Source organism: Caloenas nicobarica, chromosome 11 (genome assembly GCF_036013445.1).
Source record: "Caloenas nicobarica isolate bCalNic1 chromosome 11, bCalNic1.hap1, whole genome shotgun sequence".
NCBI classification, from domain to species: Eukaryota; Metazoa; Chordata; class Aves; order Columbiformes; family Columbidae; genus Caloenas; species Caloenas nicobarica.
Window position 1 is genome coordinate 18,145,847 of NC_088255.1, and position 21,961 is coordinate 18,167,807.

The window sequence follows — 21,961 nt, forward strand, 5'->3', positions numbered from 1 at the left end:
AACGGGGCGTCGCCGGGGATACCCCCGTCACTGGGGACACCGGGCGAGAAGGCACAGCGGGGACAGCGGGGTAGGGGGCGCTCCAGCGGGCACTCGCAGCCCTGGCACACCAGTCCGCACCGGGACACACCGGGCGATAACGCACCGGGACTCGCGGTCCTGGCGCGCCAGCACCAGGGGACACCGGGCGCTGGGACTCGCAGTCCCACCGCATCGCTACCAGGGCACACTGAGAGACATCGGGCACCGGGACGGGCAGTCCTGCCCCACCAGGACCGGCGCGCACCGGGCACTGTGGTGGCGGGACTGCCCTGGGTGACACCAGGCAACGGGGCGCAGCAGGCAGCGGGGAGTCCAGGCACCAAGGTGCATCGGGGGACAGCAAGGAGCACCGGGGGACACCGGGTGCACCCGGCAGCAGGGAACACCAAAAGACACCCAGCACTGAGGGACATCAGGGGACAGTGGACACCAAGGCACACCAGGGGCACCCTGTGGGGACAGGGAGCTGTAGGGTGCACTGCCAGGGGACCTGAGGGGGACACTGAGCTGCAAGGAGCACTTGGGGACATGGACCTGTAGTGTGCCCCAGCACATCAGAGGACAGAGGGCACAAGGGCACCTGGGACAGCAGGGTGCTGGGGGACATGGTGCCCTGGGGTGGCTCAGCAGGCACCACAGGGGACAACAAGCAGCCGAGGTAAGTGGAGTTCAGCAAGTTTAATGAGTGCAGGACAAACCCCGACCCCCACAACCCCCCACCCCCCAGTGCCCAGTCCGCACCCCCTGGGGCAGGCACCCCACAACGCCCTAGTCGACTTCTTCCATGCTGCTGTAGGAGGGGGCTGGGCGCTCGGCGGGGCTGGTGAAGCGCTCGGGGAGGCCTTCCGCAGCCAGCGCCGGGGCTCCTTCGGGGGCCAGACTGGATCCGAACGGCACGGGGGGCAGTCCCTGAAAGCAGAAGGTGGATATGAGAGGGAGACCAGCACCCTGCCCACCCATTTTCTCCCTCCTTGCTCCTGGGAGGCTGTGGGGCTCCTGGAGACACACAGCCCCATGGCGGGGGAACCCCATGCAGCGGTCCCCAGTAGCAGGGCAGGGGGAAGGCAGCGTGCCCAGGGCCCCCGGCGCAGAGGAGAGCAAGGCTGCAGCACGCTCAGCCTGTCCGCAGCACTGCCATCTCTTCCTAGCCTGGCACTCACAACCCCGGGACTGCCGTGGCCAGGGCTGGTCTGGCAGAGCCCTGCGCCCCGGCACGGGCACCCAGCCAGCCTGGGGAGCAGCGGCAAGGCACGGGGCAGACTGCCAGTGCCTGCTGAGGAACGGCAAAGCACCAGAGGGGATTTCCAGAGCTGAGAGTGCTTAGCTTGGGCCTTGCTGCCGGCCACCCACCTCCAGGGAGGGCAGGCAGGCAGGTGCAGGCAAGGGCTTGTGCGCCACAACCCTGGGGCGTCAGCACCAGCCGGAGCAGAGGTCACCCCGCCGGCGCCGGGCACTGACTCAGCCCCACGAGGCCAGCACTGTGGGCGAGTGGGGGAAGCCGCCGAGCCCTGGAGCTGTAGACAATGAGGCGACTGTTCCAGGACGGGCATCTCATGACCACAGCACGGCCCCACCGGGCTTCCTGGCTAGGAACCGTTTGGCGGGGAAGATACCGTGGCACACATGCAAGAGGGGTGTGGGACTGAGGCTGGGGGGAGCCCCGGGCTCCCTGCTGTGCAACTCAAGGCCAAGCCAGAAGCCCGCGCAATCCCCTTCCCTGCCAAGCATCCTTCCTGAGCCAGCCAAGGGCACTGCCAGAGGGACAGCGGCAGAGACGGAAAAGGAAGTCACAGGGCTCTGAAGTCACCTCTCACACCCAAACACGCCAGAGCAGTCTGAGCCACGCTCAGCCAAGGGCAACACATCTCAATGTCACACTCCGCTGGAGCTGGAGCCTGTGTCCCGGCACCGCTGGGCTCCCTGCACCCTACACCTGTCCCACTGTGGCTGCCACCCCACGGCGAGGGAGCAGGAGCCCAGGCTGTGCTCCACGGCACCGGCAGGCAGAGCTCTGCCCTGACACCACTGCTGCACAGGGTGTGCCAGGCACCCTGCAGAGCCTGGGGCACAATCCCTGTGCTGGCTGAGCCAGAGACTCCGCAGACAGCTGCCTCACTGACACTTGCCCACGGGCTGGAGAGGGGTCCGGCGCAGCGGCCCTGCCCCTGTGCAGGGGTCCCATCACACAGGACAGGGATGCTGTGTCTCTTTGAAAAACCCGGCTTTATTAACACAGCAAGGTCCTACCTGCGCTTCCCGATCCCACACCTCTCCCACAGCAAGGGCAGCCAGTCCCCTTGCAAATGAGGTGCTGCACCACACTCCTCCAGCAGAGAACCGGCTCCCCAGACAAGTGGGGACAGCCCATGTGCCCCACGGCGCTGCCGAGGGGAGCTGGCAGCTCACCATGAACGCCCCAGCCCGGGTCACCAGGCTCCCCAGCAGCTGCCCTGGGGAAAGGAGCTATGGTGGCGCTGAGCAGGGAAGCACCCGAGCTCTCGGTGACAAACCCCTCTGGCCCCAGCACAGGAGTGCAGCACATGTGGCTCCCAGTGCCTGGGCTGCTGGCACCAAGAGGCTCAGTAGGAGGGATGGGGCTGGCTCAGGAGCTACAGGTCGTGCCAGCCCCGTGGAGCACAACGCTCCCGCAGCAGCACAGCTGAGAGAGACAGCCAGGACCCGTGTCAGGGCATCCTGCCCTTGCTGCAGCCGCCCAGCAGGTCTCTGCTTATTTTTTGGGAGCCGAGCAGAAGCAGTCAATATTCCCGGGGGCGCCAGGCCCCAGCCATGCTGCAGCAGCATCTGTCTCTTCCTGAGCAGCAGGTACCCATGAGGTCTGCCCTGCTCCTGCTGGGCAGCAAAGGCAAGGGAGGGCTGAGGGGCTCCTGGCTCTGGGCTGTGCCTTGGCAAAGCAGCGGGCTGGCCGGGCAGCTCTGCCAGCTGGCACGGGAGATGCCAGAGCAGACAGGCAGGAGCCAACAGCCCCACGCCTCCCTCAGCAAGTCCTTCCCGGTGGTTTCTGTCCTGCTGCCCGACGTCTTCGTTGCGTAGTGTCCCATGATGGCATGTGCCCTGGCAGCCCTGCTCCTGCAGCTGGCCGCTTGCCTGTGCCTATCTCCAGCGGGTCTGGTAAATGAGCGGGTAGAAGACATTCAGAAAGAGAGCCACAATTGCGGCTGTGGTGGCCAGGACGAAATATCTGATGCAGCCTTCATCTGGGTGCTGGGAGGTGTCTGGATTCCGCTTCTGGCCACGGGGCCTCCAGGAGTTTCTTGCAGGCCTTTGGGGTGCTTCAAGCTCCAGCTCTTGTTCTTCAGCCTCCAGTTCCTGCCAGATCAGAGAAGCCTGCGATGTGGAAACCTGCGTCAGCACTCGGAGAACACAATGGGCAACACCCCTCGCCCCGTGCCCAGCCAGCCCGCCTCCCCATGCAGCACCGTCGCGGTCGCACCCGCCCCTGCCGCTCTTCGGGGGCTCCGGCGGGCGGCTCGGTGCGGGCAGCTGCCAGGCAGGGTCTTCATGGGGCTGTGGGCAGGGGAGCGGGCAGCTGGATCCCGATGCTGTGGCATTGGTGGGTCCAGGCGGGGAGCAGGCAGGCAGCAGCCAATCACAGCTGAGTTTTTGTGATCCCAACAGGATCTTTCAGATGACAGCGAATCCTGGGGCAGCAGGAGCAGGAGGCGTAGTCACAACACGGCCAGTCACAGGTCTGCTTCAGTGGGTGGGGATGCTCCAACAACCAACCGTAGCCCAGCTTCCAGAAGGATTACGTGCAGGCAGCCAATCACAGCCCGGCCCTTTGCTATGCCGGGGATCACACAGGGCAGCCAATCAGGGCACAGCTCTCTGGAGGTCACCCAGTGCCTGAGCGGGGGGTGAGGGTGGTCCCAGGTGCTTGGGGACCCGCTGAGCCCCAGCGGGATCCAACGCACCCCATTGCGGGATCCAACGCGCCCCATTGCTGCAGGGGATCTGGTGCTGGCAGGGGCCCCACGAGCCCCTGTGCCATGGGGGGACCTGATGGACCCCGGCGCTGTGTGGGGACAAGGAGCCTCAGTGCTGCATGAGCCCCTGAAGGCTCCCGCAGCTGGTGCAGGATGAGCAGTGCAGCTTTTCTTGTGGCCCAGGCCATCTGCAGCAAGTGGGGCTGCTCCAGGACATGTGCAGCCCCCAGGACAGATCAGCCTGGGCAGGGGGACACCATGGTGCCAGACAGCCCCTGTCCCCAGAGACAAGTGGCTCCTGCCCCCAGCTGCAAGGGCAGACCTGGGATATTCCTAACCAGTGCCAGACCAAGGGCAGTACAAGTCGGAGGGGCTGGGAGACCAGGGTAGAAGGGCCCCACGGGGCACACGCCGTGCCAGTCATGGGATGGGCATCATCCTCAGAGCTCGCAGGAATGCTGGAGAGCCGAGCATGGAGGAAAGCGCTGCAGCACAGCGACACAGGGCGGCGCGGCTAGGTGGGAGCTGCACCATGCCCCAACCTGGGTCATCTTTTCTGATGTTCACACAAAGATCAGCCCAACAGTCCTCTGCTGGTGTGAGCCAAAAGCATCCTGCCGGCTGGCCCACCCCTCCCTCCCGGGTGACCTGGCAGCAGAGCTCACTCTGGCAGGTTTCAGCACCCTGCGGAGGCTGCCAGGCCTCTCGCTCAGCTCTGGCATTTGCCTTTTTTGCACCTAGCTTGGCCCCGAGCTGGGCCTCAGCAGAAAGCGTCCCCCACCCTGCCTGGAGAGCGGCTGTGGAGAGGAGGTCCTCACCGCTCCCAGACCTGCCAGCTCCTCTTGCACCGCTCCCAGCCTGTCCCCGGTGCAAATCCTTGTGAGGCCGGGCTCCTCTGGTGCCCTCCCCACGCCAGTAGCTGGAGCCAGGTCTCCTGTGGTCCCTCAGGGTAGGGACGACGCCACGCTCACAGTGAGAACAGGGCAAGATATGCCCCAACGCCCGGCCGGCACAAGCTCTTCAGTGCTGAAGAGGGGCCAGCGCCACCGTGCAGCTGCGCCAGGCTCCATGGGTGCTGGCAGAAGCAGGCCCTGCACATGGGCACGCAGGCACATTTCAAGGCTCTGTGGCTCCCAAAGTGCTGGAAGAGACACGAGCTCTCACCTGGCTGGCAGCAGCTTCAGCAGAGGGGGTGTGCTCAGCTCGGTGGTCTGGGGGGTGCCCTGGCAGGGGTCTCTCCACAGGAGAGTTCCTCCGGCGGTAGAAGAGGACATAAGCGTATCTGGTTACCACCTGGCTCTCGTCCACGGTGGTGACTGTGCTATCGTCGAAGAGCCGCCAGCCTGAGAGGAGACAAGGGTTAAGCAAGCAGAGGGGCCACGGCTGCAGGAGCTGGGGCGGGGGGCAGCAAGGCTGGCAGGTCCTCACCCACGTCACTGCGCTGGCTGTTCTTGTCATTGGGCAGGCGGGCGTACGCCGTGTAGTGCCCCCCAATCATGCCTCCGTAGTGGTTGATCACAGCGTACAGGTCGTACACGGGCAGCTGCTGCTCACCCTTCCGCCCGATGCAGAACTTGCTCAGATCCAGGCTCCTGAGGAGTGACATGGGGACAGTCAGTTGGCATTAGGCAGAGAGAGGCCAGACTGCAGGGCAGCACAGGCACTTTGTTCCCCAGGCTCTCACCGGACAGGGAAGTCCACCATGTCGTTGATCTTGTCCCTCCAAATAAAGCTGCGGAAGGAGAAGCGCTTGAGCTGGATGATGAGGACGTTGGGCAGCCGCCAAAGCATCAGCTGCTTGGAGGCCTCACGGTGCTGCTTGCACTTGGGGCAGTACCTGGGGACAGAGTGTGCTCGTTACCGGCGTAGGGACAGCCTCAGGTCTCGCAGCCCAGTCCCAAGGTGTGCCCCAACACGTGGGGCTGGCAGAGGGGATGCAGGAGGTTCTGGCATTGCTCCCTGCTGGCTTAGGGCCTCCCTCCCCAGCACACAGGCAAGGCCAGCCCAAAACTCCTGGCTGCAGAAGAAACAGCATGCAGGCCCAGGCAGCTCCTGGGAAACTCCCACTGCTGCCTGTGCCCACGGGCTGGAACCCACCCTGCCGCCTTCCTCACCACGCTTCCTCCGGGGCCAGGACTTCGGGCTTGGTGAACAGGTTGAGGCACTGCTCCAGGGTGAAGTGACCAGCTCGGGCTGCTTCGCTGGCTGAGCCTGGGTCCTCCACACACTCCAGCTCCTTGGACTCCACCAACACAAACTCCTTGAGGCGCTCGTTGTTCTTCCACACCAGGGCGAGGGAGCAGTCGTCTGTCAGCTCCAGGGGGGTGTCACCTGTGAAGGGGCACACACCTCACACGTCTGCCCCGCCAGGCTGGGGCTAGGAGCAGTCTTGCCCACCTCGGCTTGATTTGGTGATCCCACAGTGCTGCCAGGAAGGGACAAGTGCCCATGGCCAGATTAATCACCCCAGGGCAGCAGGGGTCAAGGCTGGCACAGCCCTTCTCAGCAGCACTTACAGAACCAGCACTGGATGCCGGCATCCCATTCAGACAAGAGGTGACCCAGAGATCACAGACGTGATGTGGGAGGTTGGAGGGAATTGGTTCGTTTGCTGAGGAGAGGAGGAATGTCACGCCTGAGGAGAGCTTCCAGGCAGCAGCTCTGTGCAGCAGAGCCCTGTCCTACTCTGTGCCAGATGCAGCTACCACTGTCCAGACTGGGGCCACCATCATATCTGGGTTCACCTCGTGCCAGGCAACCTCTGGCACCCTGGCCTGGCAGATCCACTACTCTGCCAGAGGCCACCAGGGATGAAGGTGGCACCTTCCAGGGCTCTGGGCTCACCTTTATCTTCCAGCTTGTGCTCTCGGTTGGCAGCATCAATCTTGTTGATGTAGAACTGCGTTGCGCGAGCACTCAGCGAGTCTGGAGTGTGCTGGTACCCAGGGATGGCAGCTGTGGACATGCAGGGACAGATCTGTGGTGGCACTGCCTGTCTGCCCTGCGTAGGGGCCAAGAATTTGCAGTGCCCCCACCCCCACCTCACATGCTACGGCCTTGCAGGGACACAACCACGTGCCCCATGTCCTTGACTATTTTTAGCAGGCGCCTGCCCCTGGCAAGCTGCACTCCTCTGCCTGCCTTGCCCCTTCGCTGCACATTGCTGCCATCCTGAGACGAGTGTCTGGAAACGTGACAGCCAGGCAGCCGAGCGCAAGAAGCTGCTCCCGTGCAGCTGAGTCAGAGCGAGGGAAATGCTGCACTCACAGCCCCGAGGGGCTCAGCCCACGCCAGGCTCTGCCCACCCATGGGATTTGGAGGCTTCTGCCAGCCCCTGCCTTCCCAGCCTCTCCCACAACACCACAACACTCCAACCTCTTTCCTAGTCAGGTCTGTGCTCTGCCCCACGGGCCCTGCCAGGGCAGGGCAGAGCGTGGGCAGGCAGGCATTTCAGGTGGGGCAGCGTTGCCGAAACACAGCTCCCATGGCCTCTTGTGCATCCACAAGGGTCTTTGCTCCCAAGGAGAGAACAGATGCTGTGGTGGGAGGTGACCCCAAGGAGAGAGAACTGCCTATTTTGTCTTGGAGCTGCCTGGGCTCCTGGCACCGACATGGTCAGCCCTGCAGCACCTCTTACCTTCTGGCTTGAGGGCTCTCTCATAGGACGGCTCCTTCTCACAACAGCTGTCGCCCTGCGACTCCATGTGCTCAGAGAAGCCTGAATCCAAGCTCAGTAGGGAACTCCTGGCTGTCAGGACCTTGCTCCGGACAGTACTGGCATCCCCCAGCTCGGGGTGCAGCTCAGGCACAGCTGGCGAGAGTGGGGGTTCCTGCAGGAGGCTGGAAGCCTTGTCCCCATCCCCCAGCTCGGGGACAGAGGTGGCTGCTGCACAGCTGCTCTTGGCCAGGGGCTCCAGCTTGTCCGGGAGCAGAGGCTGCAGCCCCTGCTCCGGCGACATCCGGCCCAGCTGGAACGGAGGCTGGAACACGCTGACCGAGTACCTGGGCAAGAAGGTGGCAGTCAGAGTTGGAGAGGCAGAAGGCTGAGCTCAGCTCTGGGGCAGATGCACCCTCCTTCCCTGGACCCTCACCTTGCATAGCCCTCCAGCAGCTGGGCCAGGCGGGCGTAGGTGAGGCGGGACTCCGGCACACTGATGAGGAAGGGGAAACCGATGTTCTCTGGGCGGCACAAAGCCTTGTGGTCTGGCCAGTGTGTTTTCTGACATGCCCTGTAACACATACAGCCCCTGCTGAACCCAGCATCCACCACTGCCCCGGACAGGAGTATGGCAGGGTCAGAGGGGTGCATTGGGGACAAGGGGACCACCGCGAGCTGGACTGACTCCCTGTCAAGGGCCAGGCCCATCCCATCTCTTGCCAGTGGGCTGAGCTCCCCCATCCAGCCCATCAAGGCAGGAGACCCTCCCTCCCTTGCCAGGCACCAAGCCAACTCACACGTTGCAGTAACCGACTCGATAGCACCTCGTGCAGCGCCTGAGCTTCTCGTCCTCTGGCAGCTGCTTCTTCTGGCAGGCCGCACACTTGGCGACAGGGCCGCTGGGCACCTGTGGACGCTGCAGAAGAAAGGACCCATCAGGCAGGGAAGGGCACCCGGGTGGGACAAGGCAGCCTCGGTGGGCACTCGTGCTGGCTGCAGCTCGTCATCCGTATGTGCAGCTCTCCCCATCCTGCTCAGTTCCACTTGCAGGCTCAGCCCCCCCGCATACTTCCCAGCAGTCCCAGTATTGCCTCTTACCTGCTGAACCTGCAGCTCCACCACCCGCTCCTTGGCCAGCTCTGGGGACAGCACCTCAAAGCAGAGCAGCAGGTCTGTGGGGGAAACCGTGTCCAGCGAGTTGGACGGCAGGAACATGCGGTGGAAGCGGTTCTTGATCACCTGCCAGGAAAGCAGCAGAGTGGGGCTGTGTGAGGGCTGCCTCACGCTTCCTCTCCTGAGAGCACCCCAGATCTCAGCCCAGCAGAGAGCTGTGGGAACAGCAGGACCACAGAGATGCTGGGCTGAGCTCACCACCCTACCAGGGGAGGATGGACATCCCTTGCCCTGCTGGGGTGGCCTAGGCACTCTGAGCAGGGATCTGCCCAGCAGCAGCCTGTACAGGACGCAGCCACCCATGGACAAAATCCAACCCACGGACAGGTTGGACATGGGCAAGTGATGGTCAGTGGCCACATTCCCTGTATAGCTGTGGGAACTGGGGCAGCCAGAACAGCAGCCCACGGCTTGCTCCCCAGCTTAAGCGTTCTCACCTCTGCCAGACGCAGGTTCTCCGGTTTCACACGCATGCTGTGGGCCACCGAGTCGAGTACCTCCATGGCACTGGAGTTCTCCTTGCTGATACTCACGAGGAACTGCCACCAAGAAAGTGCCACATCAGTCACAGCACACCAAGGCATGCGGGCCCGTACTTAACACAAGGCTCAGGCTGTTGGCACATGACCAGCTGCCTGAGGAGCTCCTCCAGGAGTCCTCTCAGGATATCTTCCCAGAGTAGAAGGTGTCCTTTACCTTGATGGGTTTCTTGTGCGGCTCCTTCGCAAAGTAATAGACAGTCAGCACCTTCTGCTTCTGCGGGAGGGGCACAGGAAGGTACAGGAATGGGTCGAAGGTGATGGACACCTGCAGATGGGAGAGCACACTCAGCTGTAGGAAGTGCTTGTGGCTGAGATCATCAGGGCAGCAGCCCCAGCAGACCCAAGTGACCAGTGCTTTGTGAGGGTCAGGAGCCTGCTGTGGCATAGCCAGGACAGGGACAGAGCCTTCAGGGCTGCGCTACCTTGGAACACACTGGGCACACCAGCTTGGATTTGTACTGGCCCTGGAAGAGGTCCACAATGAAAGAGTCGTTCCTCATCTTGTGTCGCTGCCAGGCCTCCTCAGCTACCACCTGCAGTGAAAAAGGGCTCAGTGTGACACTGAGCCAGGGCCAGGGCTGCTCTCCCAGCGGCTTCAGGGAAGGACATCCTCACCTCGTCAGGCCTCCCATCTGAATCAACAGTCTCTGTGTAGGGCTTGTTCTGGATACGGTTGAGGTCCTCATGCAGCCCATCGAGCAGGAAGGCCATGAACTCCTGAGCATCATGCTGGGCATAGCCAGTGAACTGGCTGGCCTTGCTGGCCACGATTGCCTTGCAGGGGAAGCAGAGTAGTCAGGGCTGGCCAGCAGCCCCCTGGCAGCACCACCAGACCCACACACAAAGCCTGGCTGCACCCACCCAGCTCTGAGAGGCACTGGCAGGGCAGGTGGGTGCCCACAGAGAGGTGCTGGGGACCCACAGCAGCTCCCGTGCAGTGCTGGTGGCCCTACCTTCAGTTTAGAGGGCTGGAAGGCATGGTGCGTGCCTTTCCATAGCGCCCGTAGCAGCATGGCAAAGCCAATGGCCAGGCGTCCTCCCGTCCCCAGTGGGTTGTTGTAGTTGATTTCCGACTCAAAGGACCGATCTGTAAGAGACATGGGAGAGCGAAGGTGGCCGCTGGCTGCATCATCCCAGCAGCAGGGCTCTGCCGGGCTCCCGGCCGCGGGCTCACCATGGAAGTAGTCCCGCAGCTCCCGGGTGTTGGAGAGGGACTGAATGACGCTGTTCATGAAGCAGGTGTTGCCCAAGTTCACCAGCCCCGTGAAACCGGGCAGGCACACCTTCTTCTTCTCGTCCTCATCATCATCATCCTCCACGCTCTCGGTGCTCACTGGGCTGTGTGTCATCGGTGGCACCATGCACGTCGGTTTGGGCTGCCAAAACAGAGGTGGGTGTGAAGGTGCTATGCCTGGGGGTGCGGGGTGCTCTCTGGAAACACCAGGCACCCCTCAGATGTGGCTGGGCTGGAGCCACCACACCATCTCCCACCAAGACTGGGATAGAAAGGCCAACCACTTTCCCCAGTCCTGACAGCTATGCCTGAGAAGCACCACCTCCTCCTCCGGGTACAGTTTGCCAGTCCCCAAAGCCAACACCGAGTAAGCGGGGTCCCATGAGAGGAACAAATAGGTCCCCTTTTCCCCCCACCCAAGTTACACCTGGTATAGCCCCACTCACTGAGGGAATGTGCGGCTCATGCTTCACTGCCACATGCTCTGGGGCTGTCCGGGCTGCCACACCATCCAGACCCCCATCTTCCATGCGTGGCTTCTCTTTGTCGCTGGCTCGGGCCTCCTCCTTGCTGGACAGGGGGTGCTGGTTACTGCCCGGGGCGTTCTTGTCCAGAGGGGTAGGGCCTGTAGGCATGGCAACCTTTGCACCACCCACTGCACCTTAAAAAGGGGGAAGGGTGGGCCTGTGGTTAGCAGCACCACGCGCTGCCCAAGGCGGGGCTGAGCCGCTTGCTCGGTCCATGCTCACACACAGGCTATCTCCTACCCCTCTTCCCGGTGAGCAAGGGGAACAGCGGTGCCCCTCCCCTGGCACTTGGCTCATCCTGCCCCACGCCCCCCTGCCTGCACCAGCTCAGCCTCTCTCCTTCCCCACAACCCCACACCGGAGGATCTGGCACCATCTGGCCACTGCCAGTGGTGAGGAGGGCCCGTGCCCCTCCCGGGGTGTGGCAGGCAGGCAGGACAAGAAGGCAGGGTGCAGACCTCGTGTGGCCGGGGCCTCCAGCCCCCCCCAGCGCTGGCTGTGGCGTTTCTTCAGGCAGACATCAATGCGAGACACCGTGAAGTTGTACGTGCACTGATCCGGCTCAATGAGGTTCCTGAAAAACAACGCAGCAAGTCAGCAGTGCCCCAGACCCCCCCCAGCAGACGTGCTGAAGCCTCTGCAAGGAAGGGCTGTGGCCTCTAGGCAGCAAGGACCCATCTGGCACTGATCCTGACATTTTCCTGGCAAAGTAGGGTGGAAACCCTCGAGCCTGGCCACACTGCGCAGAGGGGCCCTTTCCTGGCAGATTGGTTCTGCTCGGCTCCACATGCCCATCCTACTGGACATCTCACCCAAAGTCACACAGGCTGGTCTGGCTCTGTCCCCAGAAGCTCTAGAACAGGCTGGGCGGGAACTGTGGGCAAGGAGGCACTTGGATGCACTGGGATTTCCTCCCCTGCAAGCCACCACACAGTGCCAAGGCAGCCCAGGCTTGGGGCACGACTGCAGCACGGTATAAGGGGGGCCTTCATGCAGGAATGAGCATTCCCTGCATGGATCCGCCAGCCAGGACTGGCTCCTGCTCCAGCTCTGCACTCTCAGCTCCCTCACCCCGATGTGGGCCACAAGGACAGGAGCCTCACCTGAGCTTCACCTGCCACCGGAACACTGTGTGGGGCCCACAGCCAGGATGGAGGCGAAGGAAGTTTGCGTCACTGCAAAGAAATTGGGAGCGAGTGAGAAAAAGTGAACAAACAAGTAACCCGGCCACAGCCAGGAGCTCTGCAGCAGCCTGGCACTGTCCTGAGGCATGCCTGTACCTTGTCTGGAACACCAGCGTGAAGTCTTGCTCCCGGAACAACACCTTGGATGTCTCCTTGTGGATCTCCTTCACGTACACGTGCACTACCACCAGGTCATTGCCCTTCTCGTATGAGTCATTCTTGACAAAGGTCAGGCTCACAAAAGGCTCTGGCTCTGAGTGAGGAACGCCGTGGAGAGATACATTACCTCAGGCTGACCCAGGAAGGGTCCTGAGCAGATGGACCTTCCTGACCAGGCCAACCCCTGGGGCTCCTGTCACTCACCATTAGCCGCTGCTTCCAGAGCCACGTCATCCTTGGACCAGTCCCTCTTCTCACTATCTCTGCCCAGGGGAGGGGGGGCCGCTGGGACGCTCTTAGAGCTCTCTCCCAGGACAGGTGCACAGTCCCGGCCCCGCAAGGCCTCAGCGGGGCTGCCTGGCTGCAGGACCCTCTTCTCAACACAGGTGGCAACACAGTGGGGGAACACCTCGGTGGTAGCCGCGAGAGGTGGCATCTCCACGGGAACAGCTTCCTTGGCCAAAGCCACAGCCTTTCAAGACAGAGGGACACGGTGAAAAACAGACACCATCACCCTCAAGCTGCCCCGATGCACCCATTGTGAATCCTGCACCATGCCGCCCATGTCCCCCACATACTCCATGCTCAGCTTGGCCCTGTTAGCATCACAGTCCAGCAACTGCAGGGTCCCCATGTCCCCCACCACAGCCAGGCCCACACCAGCCCCAGCACCACCTATGGAACCCCAGAGCCCATCTCATGGGCAGGGATGGGTGCCTGTGCAAACAGCATCCCCTGCGTGGGGGCTGAGGAAAGAGGGGTGCCCCGTTCCCGTGGGTCCCCAGGTACCTTCTCCAGCGGTGGTGCGACATCCGTGAGGGCTGTGGGCGCATCGACCTGGCTGGCTCTGCCATTGCGGCGGCTGCCTGCCCTCCCACTGTGCCCTTTGCTGGGCTCCACGCTCCCGGTGACTCTGGCATTCGGCTCCTCTTCAGTGGGGGCCACTTTGAGGTACACTGCCCGCTTGGCGCTGGGGCCACTCTGCGTCCCTGGGCTGGCTGGGCTTTTCCCTCCCAGGGCCTCGCTTCTTCCCGGAGCGCGTTTGGGGTTGGAGGACTCCCGCCGGGACCGTGGCAGCTCTGCACCTTCAGCCCTTGGCTCTTCAGGGGCCAGCTCTGAGGAAGCAGCCTTCTCCTTCCCATTCTCCCAGCACGTGGCCCCTTTGGCTAGCTCTTTGGATCCATCTTTCCTTCTCTTCTGTAAAAATCAGCGCAGGACATTGGGAAGGTATCCAGGTAGCAGTATCTCCCACGCTCTCCACCAGTCTCTCACCCTCACTCCCCTTTCCCAGAGCACGCCGGGGCTCTGCTACAGAACCTGGAGGCTACATGGCAGGCAGGAGCAGAGTACAATGGCATCCCCCTCCCTGGGACAGGGGCAGCTGGCTCAGTGTCCTCACGCGGCACGTGGATACAGGATGTGCCCCACATCGCTCCCTGGGCAACTCAAAAGCAGGGAGTGAAACTCTCAACCCCACTCCCTGTAAAGGCAGATCCTCCTCTCCTCACCAGAAGTGAAGACCAGGTATGGAGTGGGATCTTCTTCTGAAGCACAAGATGTAGAAAGTTGCCCTTCTTGCACTGGATCTTGCTGCAGGAGCCCTCGATCTCCTCATAGAACTGACAGCTCCACTGGCGCCCGTCTGCAAGCAGAGAGGGATGGCACCTCAGGCAGTGCTCCAGGCAGCTGTCATCTAACCCACAGCCCCCTGTCACCTGCCCCAAGCATCAAGGAAGCACTCATCCTGAGCCAAGGAGGCTGCAGGCAGGCTGCCACCACACCCCAGGAGCCATCAGGGCTTCAGCCAGCTTCCCTGGATTTGCTTTGTACATCTGGCTGGCCCCCTGCCCAGAGGAAAGGCCCTGGGCTGCCCTGCCCTCAGGGGAACAGTCACTTTTCCAAAGGATACCCAGGGCCAACTCAGTCATCGCAGCGAGTCAGGGACAGAGATGCACCAGCGGGCACTTGTTCACTTGGTGCAGAGGCCACTCCTGTCCTCCCCAGCTCTATATCCTTCTTTATTTTTTTTTTTTTTTTTTTTTTTTACACTGCTCTCAGATCGGCCCTGCCTGCCGGCTGAACCTGTGCCAGCTGATGGCAGGGCACTGCCTCTGAAGGAAAGGTTTTATGCCTGCCTGGATCAGCCCCACGCCTAGCCCAGAGCTGTGCCAAGGCCTGCTGAAGAAACAATTGCAGCAGTTGCTCCATTCCCCATACCTGGTAACTTGACCACGCAGTCCGTGTCGGTGAAAGAAGCATTCACGTCCTCCACCTTCAGAGCTCCACTGCCCAAGTTCAGCTTGACAATGATCTCGTCGGCGTTCTGTTTCCAGTCCAGCAGCAGCTCTAGGAAGAGGGAGAGAAGCGTCACACACTCGCTGGGGCACAAGCCTGTGGTGCCCACACCTTGGCTGGAGAGCAAGAGCCTGAAGACACACTCAGTTCAAGGTCAACAAGGGAGCACAAATCATGCCAATTAAATGGGACGTTCGCAACCTGCTCTCATCAGACAGGCTGCAAACATGAGTGCACGTTGCAGAGGGGCAGGTGAATCCCGGTGGGAACTGGAGAGATCAGAAAGACAGATCAGAAAGGCCCCGTCACATGCAGCAGTGGCGGCTGAGAAGAAGGGGCGGCTCCTGCCAACTACAAAACAATTGCTGCTTTCCCAGGGAACGAGGAAGCCACAGAATTACTCTGGGGGATTCGAGTGGATTCTGACCACAACCAGAAATTGCCACTTCCCTTTTGCATATGCAAACCAAGCAGCCCAGCTGTAACCACCATGAGCACTGTACTCTGCCAGGTGAGCACTGCTAAGACAGCTGAAACACGAGTGGGCTGCCCAGCCTAGTAACACCACTGCATCCATGGAGAAAATGGTGCAGCAGCATCATTCCACTGCCGGTGCAATCCCTGTCAGGTGCCTGCCAGGCTCCAGGTCTGGCCCTGTGGTGCCCTGATGTTTTCAAGACAAAAAGGTGATTCAATCACCTTAATTCCAATCAGTTTGTTCTACCCTCTGTGGCATGAGGGTGTCCTACTCTGTCCTCAAAGCAGAAACCAGCCAGCAGCGCCTGCTGGTTGACACAGCTCGGGATCTTCCCAGTTTGGCCCAGCTCCCTGCTCATAAACAAGGATAGATGCTGGCAGCAAGATGTCCCGGTGCTGCGCTCAGTGGCACTGTCACACCCGATGGGAAGCAGCCTGCCATGTGCCCAGGGCCTCTTCCTCACAGACAGTCCTTCCCAGCCACGTGCACCCTGCTCTGCCCTGGGAAGGCTGCGTCCTGTTAAGATCAATGCTGGGGTGAGGGAGCGCTCAGGTTAGTTCTGCTCAAGGCCACAGCAAGGGACAGTGACAAGGTGAGAGCTTCAAATCCCTCGGCAAGGGCACTCTGTGGCCATGCACTGACAGCCAGTGCACATCTCGACTTACCCTCTTCTGAGTCCTTCTCCTGGGTGGTCTCAGCCTGCTCGAGCTCAGGGCGAGACACTGGTGGGCAGAGAAGCAGAGCACGGGCAGGTCTGTCATTCTATCACCTCAGAGCACGGGCTGGCACTCTGATGCCCAAAATTTCACACATCACCTTGTTCTCTCCTGGACCTTTCATCCTGCACATGTTGATCATCTCTCTCCTCAGCTTTCTCACACCTCTCCATTCCCCCAGCCCTATCTGTGGAACCGCAGGATGGCTGCTCCAGGCCACACCACCATGTCCCAGTCTAACCAGCACCACAGTGGGAGCAATTCAATATTAATGCACTGTTTTAAAGCACACCTCAGCGTGGAGCTTGTGGTAACCAGGCTCAGCACACCAGGCCCTCAGCCTCCAACCATGCAGAGGAGCCCAGCCTGGATGGGACAGGGAGAACCCACTGTTTGGGTGTGTTCTGCTGTAATGAGAGAACCACACGGCCCAGCTGCACTTTAACATTCCCATTCCTGCCAAAGCTGCCAAGGTCTGCAGCTGAAACTTCCTTCCAGATCAGGCTGGGGAACCAAACTGACCTGACACCTAATCCCTGCAGGATTACCTCCAACTGCCAGAAGCATCTCTGGGCCCGCTCCACCCCCACAGGGCAGTGAGCTCTACGAGGCAAGGGACTCAAAGTGACAGCCTGGAGGAAAGAACCAGTGGCCATAGGAGCTGTCTCCACCCCGGAGCACTCAGAGGGCTGTCACTGCCTTCCCTTGACCAGCTGCAAACCAGCAGGAAGCCTCTGCTGACCACCAGTCACTGGTGTGGAGGTGCCGCTGGGGCGGGCAGCGTGAAGAGCGCTGCAGCGGCACTGCCTGGAGGAGCTATGGGCTGCTCCAGCCCCCGCCACCCCTGCACAGAGAGGATGGAGGCAGCGCAGCCACACCACAGACCCCCAGGACCCCCCCACATCAGGGGGTGCAGCAGGTCAGGCCTTACTGGAGACTGAGCACACCTCCCACACGTGAGAAGGCACAACGCTGCGCTCTCTGCACCGTGGAGTTTTGTATCAGGCACTGCACAGGCCTCAGCAAGCGCTCGTGTACCTTACCCCATAAAACACACTGCAATTTTAAGGCTACAACAATCATAACGAAGCAGGCACAGCAATCAAACAACTTTCCTGTGCTGCAGGAACTCTTGCCTGCATCCTGCCCGCAGGCATTCCCCACCCAGCACCAGAGCCTGCACCTGAAGCACTGGTTTTGTCATTGGATACAGAGCAGCTACAGAGATAATTACTCCACAGCAACTATTCTGCTTGAGCCACACCTTGCCCTGACACAGAAGCAAAACCAGCAGCCCCATCCACAGGCCTCACATTTGGCAGGTGCTGCAGGCACCCAGTTGCTTCCTCGCAGTATCTGGCCCCTGTGAGCCGGTGAGGAAGCAGCAACACCTCCAGCTGCAAGAACACCTGCGGGCTTTGGTCCGGCTACCACTGGACTGGGGCAGCTCAGCCCCAGCCAAAAGCAGAGCCTAGAAACAACCACCGACAACAACTCCAGGCTGAAGCTAACAAGGCCACGCGCCTGACCTTCCTCACATTGCTGGGGCTAAGCAGCACCTAAAGGAAGGAGGTTACGGGTCTGGGGAGGACACCGTGCCGAAGAGGATCCCACATCACACGGGTTACCATCAGCTGCAGGAAGCGATTAGTTAAATCTGCTTATCCTGCAGCAGATGGCTGCGATGCTCCTGAGACACCATGGGCCTGTTGGTCACAGTGCTGCCAGGGGGCTCTCACCTTCCTTGCTCTCCTGGTTGGCTCGATCCTTCTGCTTCTTCTTGTTGGCGGCATCGTCCAAGCCCCGAGACACTCTTCTCTGACCAGGGGCATTGGTGCTGCTAGACATTTTCAGCCGTTTGGAGGACACAAACGGCCCGCCGGGGTCGGTAATGGAGTCTGGGTCAGGGGTGCGACGTTTTCTTCCTGGCCCAGCTATCTTGGCGACTCTCTGTGGTCAAACTCTCTGGCAAGGAACTAGTGGCCTAAAGAGAGGAGAGAGCGAGTGTGGCAGAAGGAGCAGGTAGAGAAGGCCCAGCAGCACCAGGATCCACTCTCTGCCCCAGCGCGGGGCCCTCCCAGTGCCGGTGCCCTCACATGACCTTCACTCTGGCATTTACGGGAAGCCCCACGCAGTGCTTGGTGAGGAAACGGACTTCATCCCAGCTGTCCCAACACTTACTGCCAAAAACACAGACTTGTCAAAGCTCATAAGATACAACCAGGGATTTTCTGTATGTGGCATGCATTAAAAACCTGGAAAGCAATTGTCATGCTCGCGGCTCCCTCTACAGCAACACTAGCCCAGAGGAGCCACCGGCGCTGACAACACCCACAGGCAGAGCTGAGGGTGAGGACACAGGGAGGCCCTGACCTGCAAAATCCAGCCCGCAGGGTCACCTGGGGCACTCTCCAATGGCTTGGGGGGCAGACATTTCAGTCAAACAGTGCCCTACACAAGAGGGCGGGAACAGGAGCGAGCAACACCCTAAGAAGGAAGAAAGAGGAGAAGCAGGAACAGGCTCCGGACAGTCTCCTGTGACAGATGAGAGCAGAGCTCCCTAGCGAGACGAGCGGACAGTCTCCTGTGACAGATGAGAGCAGAGCTCCCTAGCGAGATGAGCGTTCCTCCTCCTCTGCCCACCAGATGGGAGCTCAACCAGCACTGACTGCACCTTGCATATTCATCTCCCCACCAGTTTACAGACAGCGTCAGCGGGGCCAGGAAACAGGACACCTCTGCTCCACATGCCCCAGAGAGAGGGCAGGGTGGGCAGGGTGCTTGTCCCTGCCCTCTTAGACATGCCCTCCTAGGCACAGCCAGCTCCCCTACAGGGTTTGGGAGCTACTGGCCCAAGGGCTGGTCTCAGTTTCGCTCTCTGGTTTCACCCTCAAGTGTTCATGGCTTTGACAGAAGAGAGCTGGAACCACCCACTGAAAACAGTCCCACTCGAGGTGCCTCTGTGGAGGTGGTGAAAGCAGAGAGCTGGGAAGGGTTCCCCCCTTGCTGCCCCAGCTGCACAGATTCTGCCCACCCCAGGCACCAGCAGCCTGAAACAGCTCCCAGTGCACCAATTCACACCTCATCCTGCAGCTCCATTCCCATCCGAGGACATAGAGCTGAGCCTGACAGCATCTTGGTCTAGCCCAGCTCCACCAAGCCTGCTGTGCCCTGGGGAACCCCCCGTCCTGCCCCCACCCCTGTACCAAGCACAGACCCAACAGCTCTGCTGGGCACGGCCAGGGGCAGAAGATACTTCCAATAAAGCGTTCAGTGGGAGGGAGCATGCTGGGAGCTCTGTGCTGCCCACCCCACATCGCCAGGGCATTTTGTGTTCTAGAAACACTCGGGGCAACAAGTAGCCATGAACATGGAATCGTAGCCACAAACTGCAAGGGACCTCAGAGAGCAAAGCGATCCTGCCCTGCCCTCAGCTCTGGCAAAGCCCCATGACAGGCACTGCACCTAAACCGCTTCTGTTTGGGCCAACCCATCCTCATAGCCAAGAGCCACCAAAGCCAAGCAAAAAGCTCAAGCGCCAAGTCCAGCCTGGCTGCCTGGCACAGGCAACTCCCACCACCCCGCAGCATGGGGGACCTGAAACAACCTGGAGACTGAGAGGGCCCCGGCATCATCCCCAACAATCTGAAATAGTGTGGAAGGACAGTAGTGCTGTCCCCAAGCTGTGCTGGGTCTACCCAGGACACAGCAGCATTTCTGGCTGCACAGGGAATGTGGAGGGGCCCCTGCAGCAGTGAACGCAACTGTGGTTTGCAAGGCTAGGCCTCCAACGCTGGCCACTGCCACACACAGCTGCTCAGCTCCAGTCTCCACCAGCACTGAAACAGGCCAGCTACAGACACTTCCTGGTGCTGAGAAATCTCACCCAGGCTCAGCAAACACAGGAAAGTGGATTTTGTTGAATTTCTTTCGCCTCTAGGGTAACAAACCCATAAGGAGCGTGAGACGAGAAGCAGCAACTGCTTCACGCAGTGCCAGGCAAGGTTCCATCGCCTCCTTCCCGCATCTCCGGAGGGGTGGCACAGGGTCACTGTGGGGCAGGGCGACAGCAAGCTCTGAAAGGGGTCCTGGAGGGCTGAAGAAGATCATCCTCTGGCCAGGAAGGGGTGAGCAGAGCCAGGGTTGCGTGTCTGCTGCCACTCCTCTGGGAGAAGATTGCTGCTCTCACGCCTCACTGAGGGCTCAACTCCCTCGGGCACTCTGCCGACAGTTATTTCTAACGGCAGGCAGGAACCGAGCAGGGCTAGGGCTCTGCTCAGCTCCAGTTGCCAGACTGATGGTGGCCTGAGGCCACTGCGGTCACCACGGGGTTTCAGAGGAGTGCAGGCAAAGCACATGTTATTCCCATTAATTTGTTCTAACCTCCAAGACTTTCTGTCTCTCTGCCACTACGAAATGTGCACCCAGGCAGGATGTTCAGCCCCAGGGTGTGCAGAAGCACAGAGGTTTTGGCATCGCAGTTACAAGAATATCAGCGCTGTGGGAGCCACGGCAAAGGAGTGGTGGTGAAACGCTGCCCTGGCCAGATGCCAGGTGTACCTCTGAGAAGTACCTGATGGGCCGGGCGCTTGCACAAAACCTTACACAATCCTTCCCTGGGAAAGCCCGGCCACGCTGCTGAGAGAGGAGGTGCCTCCGTACCCTCTGCTCTCCCAGTCTTTGTGCTGGCGCGAGCACCCACATGGCTGTAGCACGTGCTGGATCAAGAACACAGAGCAAAACGACTTTCTGCTAAGTTTGCCTTACCCTGGAATAGTTACCTAACTCAGTTCATGCTGGGGCTGCACAAACACTTCCACTGGCCCGAGAGAAGGGACCACTTTGGAACAGCAACAAGAGCCCAGGGAGAAGGGCTGCCCATGGCAGCGCCAGATCAGGCTAGTGCAAATGCTCAGGGAATGACAGTAGAAGGTGCATAAGATGCAATTTTCTCCCCCGCATTTGGGGCATATTTAGCACTTGGCAGGACAAGAACCCCTTGCCTGCAGCAAGCCCCCACTCAGCATCCAAAGGGGTTTACTGGAGTAGCTGTGGAGGAGCCTGACCACCCCCAGCCTCCTCCTCCACAGAGTTTTGGCTCCTCCACATCCTGAATTCAGCTGACAGAAACACTTCCCTGGTGTGCACAAGTACTTTCATCACCTTCTGCACCTTGTCTCCCCCAAGGGATCAGAAATCTCAAGACTCAAGCTTGTCTCTTAGCTCAGTTTCTCGGTGTGCCCGACACACACACTGAGCCAGGACAAGTGCAGAGGCGCGGGGCAGACACCCAGCACTGCCACACACAATGTTTCCAACCCACGTGGAAAGCACCATGTCCCCAAAGCACCTTGACAGCAGCGAGCCCTTAGAGCTGTGTTGCATGGGGAGCCTGGCAGGCCCCGGTCCCCCCAGCCCTGACGAGTCTCCAGGGAAGATGAGTCTGACCAGGCAGCAGCCGGCGGCAGATCCCTGGGCTCTCCTGTGCTGCTGCCCCCCGGCCTCAAGCACTCGGAGAGAGGAAGGGCCGGGGAACGGTGCTTCTGCCCACCCGCCCGCGGGCCCAGGCAGGCAGAGCATCATCCCCCGGGCAGCGGCCCAGCCCCGCGGCTCCCGCCTGAGGCCGCCGAGTTCGGCCCATCGCCCACCTCCTGCCCTCCCCCCGTCCCTCTCGCCTCGGGCCCCCCTCACTGCACCGCCATCCGCTGCCTCCTCCCGCCCCGCCGCGCTGCCCGGCCTCACACCGCCTCCGGGCCCTGCCCGCCGCCGCAGCCCCGGCCCTCACCCCGGCCGCCGCTCCCCACCCCGCTGGGCTCCGCCGCCGCCGCCCAGGCCCGGCCGGCCCCGGCCCGCCCCGCACTCACGGCCCCGCCCGCCGCTCCGGTCTGTTCCGTTTCCAGCCGAAGTTCCGAGCGGGCCGACTCAGGAGACAGGCCCGAGCCCGTGACGCACTTCCGGAAGCCGGCGAAGCAGCCCCACGTGACGCGGAAGCGCGACGGGGGGTGGCGG

General features: G+C 61.2%; 1 protein-coding gene across 6 annotated transcripts; it reads right to left on the minus strand.

The window, feature by feature from the left end:
* Positions 1–774: 774 nt before the first annotated feature.
* USP19 (ubiquitin specific peptidase 19) lies at positions 775–21,906 on the minus strand. 6 transcript variants are annotated; one of them, XM_065642956.1, is made up of 27 exons: positions 21,817–21,906; positions 17,692–17,936; positions 15,902–15,958; positions 14,681–14,809; positions 13,972–14,105; positions 13,253–13,660; positions 12,668–12,935; positions 12,401–12,557; positions 12,224–12,295; positions 11,579–11,694; positions 11,040–11,248; positions 10,534–10,735; positions 10,313–10,446; positions 9,975–10,133; positions 9,782–9,892; positions 9,514–9,624; positions 9,255–9,356; positions 8,743–8,883; positions 8,442–8,560; positions 8,078–8,215; positions 7,624–7,988; positions 6,831–6,941; positions 6,101–6,317; positions 5,671–5,823; positions 5,415–5,578; positions 5,151–5,329; positions 775–951 (listed from the first exon to the last, which is right to left on the minus strand). In XM_065642956.1, exons 2-27 carry the CDS (start codon positions 17,798–17,800, stop codon positions 811–813), a joined length of 4,206 nt encoding a protein of 1,401 aa, XP_065499028.1. In that variant the 5' UTR covers positions 17,801–17,936; positions 21,817–21,906; the 3' UTR covers positions 775–810. The 6 variants fall into 6 exon arrangements, with proteins under 6 accessions (XP_065499028.1, XP_065499027.1, XP_065499025.1 ...); XM_065642955.1 differs by having other exon boundaries at positions 11,040–11,254; XM_065642953.1 differs by lacking the exon at positions 775–951 and adding an exon at positions 2,189–3,387 and having other exon boundaries at positions 11,040–11,218.
* Positions 21,907–21,961: the final 55 nt, after the last annotated feature.

Coding starts and splice junctions, on each gene's coding strand:
- USP19 (XM_065642951.1), bottom strand. CDS start 17,800: ATGTCTAGCAGCACCAATGCCCCTGGTCAGAGAAGAGTGTCTCGGGGC. Junction 11,695..12,223: donor CGGTGGCAGGTGAAGCTCAG/GTGAGGCTCCTG, acceptor GTTGTTTTTCAG/GAACCTCATTGAGCCGGATC. Junction 8,216..8,441: donor CGAGTCGGTTACTGCAACGT/GTGAGTTGGCTT, acceptor TATGTGTTACAG/GGCATGTCAGAAAACACACT.